This window comes from Mizuhopecten yessoensis, unplaced genomic scaffold, assembly GCF_002113885.1.
Source record: "Mizuhopecten yessoensis strain PY_sf001 unplaced genomic scaffold, ASM211388v2 scaffold259, whole genome shotgun sequence".
Taxonomy (NCBI): Eukaryota; Metazoa; Mollusca; class Bivalvia; order Pectinida; family Pectinidae; genus Mizuhopecten; species Mizuhopecten yessoensis.
In genome coordinates, this window is record NW_018403457.1 from 46537 (window position 1) to 52710 (window position 6174).

At 35.0% G+C, this 6174-nt stretch overlaps 1 protein-coding gene across 1 annotated transcript; it reads left to right on the forward strand.

The window, feature by feature from the left end:
- The first annotated feature begins 858 nt into the window (after nucleotides 1-858).
- Nucleotides 859-6174, forward strand: LOC110445600 (solute carrier family 23 member 1-like). Its single transcript, XM_021490286.1, has 5 exons — nucleotides 859-1080; nucleotides 2520-2677; nucleotides 4044-4147; nucleotides 5127-5236; nucleotides 5989-6174. The coding sequence occupies exons 1-5, from the start codon at nucleotides 859-861 to the stop codon at nucleotides 6172-6174; spliced, it is 780 nt and encodes a 259-aa protein (XP_021345961.1).

The following is a 6174-nucleotide window of genomic DNA, read 5'->3' on the forward strand; positions in this document are numbered from 1 at the left end:
ATAGTTATTTTCAAGGACTGGAATTCTAAAAGTCTCCTTTTTAGCGAATCCAGTTCCGGCATATTCTTTTTGTGAGAAGAAATAGTTTGTTGCATATTTATTTTCTAGGACTTGAATTCTAAAAGTCTTTTTTTATCGAATCCAGTATTGCAGATGATTGCTTTTTTCAAAGCATATATACGATACAATCACGTCCAGCATACCTTATACTTAAATTGTGCGGTCTTTACTTGTATCATCAACATACCAGACCACATTGTCTTTTACGTCGATTCTTCATTAAAACCAAAACACCCATAGAACCTCCGAATAAGCAAGATGGACGTTACTTGAAACAACCGTTGACTTTCGCCCTTGAAGAAGGCCAGGAGGCCGAATTATTGAGACTTAGAGTGCCTTTTGTATCTTTTTTTCCCTTTGGAAATCATCTGTTGTTTATTATATTCCGTCTTTGCGTATTGCAGAGTTATTTTCTCTAGGGAGCAAGTATTTATTGTTACGTCATTGGTTTGTGCGAGAAAATGACGTCGTTTTCTCAAAAATTGATGACGTTACTCTCACAAACAAGTGACGTAACAATCAATACCTGATCCCAAGAGAAGATAACTCTGCAATACGCAAAGAAACAATAGAGTACATTTTAGCATTTATAAACATTTCCTTGTAATCTTGCTAGTGGTCTATCAATTGGATATGCATGTACTTTTAACATAACATATATACAGCTGTCACAGCCGAACCAAAGCAATTAAAGCTCCGTAAGTGTTTGTAAATTGGGACAGTGAAAATCTAATATATTCTGAGATCGTATATTAACGGAAAGTGGTAATAGGGCGTCATTACAGAAATACGCGAAGCATGGATGACAATGAAAACATCCAGTTCCTGCAATTTCAGTCAGGAAACCATAATGCCGACATGGAGACTAACATAAATGCTACACCTAGCAATACAGTCAAACAGCAAGAAGACATCAATGGAATTGAAATTGGTGCTGATGTCCGAACTAAACAATCGACGCTTATTTACGGGATTAACGATAATCCCCCTATAGCTCTAACGGTACTATTTGCTTTTCAGGTGAGTTGATTTCATTCTTATCATCATCATCATCATCATCATTATCATCATCATCATCATCATATTTCATACAAGGAAATTGATTGAAATAATGAACATGTTTATCAAAATACATTTTCGCTTAAAAAGATTGATATTAAGTGTTTATGTGGTCTGGTTATTGTCACAGTCTTAAATCACTACTACTACAAATTTTGCTGGGTTTGCCTATAAATGTTGATCGACAACGCTTAAACGATATCATGTGTTTTCGTTTAATTTAGTCAGACTTTGGAAAGGACTAGTGCGGTAAAATGCGTTGCATAGGAACATTATATGGCGTTGCCTTTACTGTTTATTGGACAGATATATATATTTTGCTGGATATAGTGAAAGTGTAAAAACGAATGTTTTATCTATGATTTTGTCACTTTTTCTGGTTAATACCTATTTGGAAATAGGGATAAAACAATCTTAACGTACAAACTTCATGAATTAGCGTGTTCATATATATATAGAGAACATTACACACCTGATTTCGTTGTCACACCCAATGTCAAAGCGAGACTCCAATATCAGCCCAAGTGCCAAAGGTCCGTGGGCTGATACTTCAGACTCCTATTTGTAAGCTTCAAAGCTTGATATTTACCTAGAGTATGGCCGTTATGGTCGACTAAGTACTAGAATCCATCCCAAACGAATTTAACGATCGTTAACCTGACTTCCAGACAAACTAACCTTTCCTGGTTATGGAGTTTATTGATTGATTCACAATCAGAATTTTTGGGATAAATCACCATGTTGACCAATTAACGAGTTAGCCATGTTATTATGGTCGTTAAATATGTTAGAGCATACACACACAAATGTGACCAAATATACAAAGAATGAGATCATGAGAATTCCTGGTTGAAAATATTTTTGTTGTATTCGGTGATAATAATTCGTTGCAAACTATTATTATATCCATGGAGAAAAAGTGTGCCCCTCTCATAGCTAAAGAGTTAGTGTAGTCTATAATTATAATAATAACAATAATTCGAGGTTCTTATATACCGCTTTATCACAACCTAGTTCGTAGGTCGTCTCAAAGTGATTCACAAATCATTATCCGTGGTTATTGGGCCTTTGCAACCAGCCTATATCGTTCTCAAATCCCTAGGGAGCATACAATCTGTGTGCTGCCATTTCGGCACCCACAGCTAGCATTACTCAGTTCTGGCACTGCCCAACCACGTACTCATTTACAGCTGAGTAGACTGGAACAAGCGGAGTAAAGTATCTTGTTCAAAGATACAACAGAGTGACGTGACGTGACTCGAACCCGAGACCGGCGTGCTACCACTACACTACCGTGCTTCCTGCATTTTATTCTAACTGATATTGTATGTACGTTAGAAAAATGGACAGTTCGTGTTTATAAAACGAAATCAAAATGATGTGATTTTCTCTAATTTCAGCAAACTATTTCTGCTGTTCCGAAGTGTCTCTTCATCGTCACTCTCTTGGCTGAAGTTGTTTGTGCTACAGACGTGGAGAATTTTAAAACACAAATGTTTTCTACAACGATCCTGCTGACCGGACTTTGTACGTTCTTCCAATGTACCTTTGGTGTGAGGTTGGCTTTGATTATTTGTTTCCTTGATACTCTACATATGTCTTTAAATAACTTTTATTTCCATTATTGTTGTTGGGTCGATGTCTCCAAGTAAAATTATCTGATCTAGGTAATATCATAAACATTAGTGAAGAACCCTGTTTCTTTTACACCTCGCCAAAATATGAATATAAATCGGAATTTCAGGTATGCATTTTTACACTCAGAACAAAATAACAGTTGCCAATTTCTTGCGTTTTCTTTTATTTGTAATATTTGACGTCATATTTATTTATTTATTATTTATTTTTCATATTATTTCAAAAGCTATGAAGTGCTATTCAGAATTGATTTATACAAAAAAAACTATCGACATGCAAGTCAAAACAAATATATAGAGACTGTTTATGTCAGTGTTCTTAACCGTACACTCTAACTTAAAATATACTACAGTACAATGTACCTTGTTCGGTTCATCCACTCAATACATCGTACAAATATAAAGTGTTTTGTTAATAAGATGATTCATCTCGTTTTAGCGAAACAGCTGCTGTTTTGTGTTGGGTATTGTTATCATCGAAATAGACTAGTATATCAAGTGCATGTTAACTTTATTATAGTTTAGGATTATTTTTTCGTGCTCGATGAATACATATGACTGTGTTTTGTTTAGAATAAAACTTCATTTTGTCTATCATGGCTTCACGAATAGTTAAGAATTTATCAAGATGAGGTTATGTTTTTTCTGTTTGAATGAATAGTGAAATGTATGAACTATACACCTCTGTATATTCGCACACATGTAACATAGTACAACAGCGCCAGAGATATTTTGGATAGATCTTGTGCTTATCAAATGTGTTCATGTAGGAGGTTTCTACGTGTAATATTTAAACTGGAAGACCTGATTTGTCGGTGTCATTCTTTTCTTTTCATTTCAAATGCATTATTTAATAAATTCTTAAGTTCTGTTAATTTGGCGGTTTAACCTCACCACGAACTCACGAAGAACCCGAAAATGAAACCAACGTGACAATATTCTCATTTAGTATTATCACTTATAAGATCAATACTTAGTTATCAAAAATATATTGAACTATGTGTTATGTATATTTTATAGGACATTGCTTTCGATACTGGCGTCACATATGAATATATTTCAATTTGCATCAACAAATTCATCATCGTAAATTCTTGGCGGCATTACTGTTATACAGGTTAATTTGTTATGTATGTGTGTTACAGATTACACCTTTAAAACAAGATATTGCATCAATAAACATGTAATATCGTGAGATCCATTACTCAGTGAATACAACAACTCCTTATTATGTACATGCTATATAACCAATATAATACAGTACCTTAAATATGTATCTCCTTACAGATTGCCTGTCTATCAAGGACCAGTCACATACTACATTCTACCGTTGTTGGCGCTTTCTGCACTACCGGAATGGAAATGTCCAGATTCCTATAGCGTGATTGCCAGTATGATTCAGTTTTGTATATTTGTTGAGAATAAGGTATATCTTATATATAGAGGTGTTAATGGTTTCCTGTTGGATACCACATATATCACGAGTATGGCAGAATATCGATATCAATCTAGAGTGCGAAGTGAAATAGATGTAATAGGAGAAAGAGAAATGCACGGATAGATCGAGGTTCGAAACCGGGCTCTCTGATCTCTACCAAATGAGCTACCAGGTCGCCGATGACTGACCTATCCTATTTCTGCTACCTAAATATGGTATTCAACGAGAACACCATTATCTTTTCGGTTTATTACATTTTTAAAGTAACAACGGCACAAAAATAGCTGCATCAGAAAAGTACAGGAATTAATAGCGTAATATTTGACGTCCGGTTCTAATGACGTCACATGTGACAACAAGACAGAGCGCAGTTTTTAATCGATTACTCAACGAAATTATTTTGTTTGTTGCTATCATCTGGAAAGATTTTACGCAATAAACAGAAAGTACTTTTCTGAATGCACATAACTGAACATGCTGTATATACACATGAAGATCTGACTATAGTAACGATATTAGGATCAATTAAATGGATAGATCCTGGTATTTCACTGGTAAAACATAGGTTTATGATTATTTAATGAAAATCAAATAGTGGCATTCATCCGAAAGAACCACTTCCAACTTTATTATGAGACTCATTCAAGTAAAGGCCATGATAAAAGGTCTTTGTTGTGGTTGAATATATTTATTGTACATGTAGAAGAAAGGTAAATGCTGAGACCCCTTGGATTTGAAAGTAGATCGGTCCCATACCACTTTACGAAATTATATGTCCCTGGTTTAGCTCATCACCTGTCAGAGTGGAAGCGTTAAAAAACATTTGGATTGCTTCTTAGTTTGATATTGTTCATATTCTACATTTCCAATTTTAATGCACTTAAATATTGCTTTGAAATGCTGAAAAATCATCGGTTCGTATTATTACACAGAAAATTCATCTCTGGTTAACATGACGGATCGTTCCAATTTCTCGAATGGAGATGTCACCCAGAATGGAAATACATTTGAAGAGGCACACGTGTTGCCAAAAATGAAAGTGGTAGGCAGCTCTTTTTTATTATGTTCCTGTCATATATTGCAAATACACTGCCTAGATATATAAAGTGCGTTTTCGAATTCCATTTTATGGAGACATGTTCATGTTATAACGCAAAACTGACTCGTTTTAATGTGAAAGTGTAAGAGTTATCTTTCATTCTTTAGCGCAAGTCTGTATTGTGAGTATTGTACTGTCAGTTATCGCAGCAGCTATATCAGAACCACGAAACAGTTTAATATTATAACTAGAAATTTAAGCCCACCATAAAAATATATATTTCATACGTTAAGTGTTTTATTAGATCAGAATACCGAGCAATAACAAGTTATTCATTACAAAGGTTTCGATGGTAAATGATTATTATAATGGAAAGTTTAATATCGTTACAAAATATACATAGTCGATAATACCAAAATTCTTGCTCAACTTGCAATATCGGATATATAACTATAGCTGACATTTGTGTATTCCGTAATAATAATATAATAATATACAACATTTGATATAGCGCCCTATCTAGCTAACATAAGCCACTCTAAAGCACTTTACAGTACATAGATATACAATTAATACAATTAGGATATTAAAAATTTGAGGAATTCGCAGGAGCTGCTTTATAAGGCGCTAACTACTAGTCCTATGCCACCTGGCTAATATCTCCCTATGTGTGTATGCCTGCGTGTGTGCTGGATATGTATTGTGTCTACTTCCGTAGCGTAAGTAAGGCAAACTAATACGTGAACATGTTACAGTTATCAGGCAGTTTGATGCTAGCTGGGATAGTTCACATGCTTGTTGGGATGACTGGAGTCATAGGAATGTTGATGCGCTACGTCGGTCCTCTTACTGTCGTCCCCACACTTATACTGGTGACCATACCCCAAGCATTTGTACTGGTCAAGTTCTGCGAACCCTCATGGACAGTTACGCTTACGTGA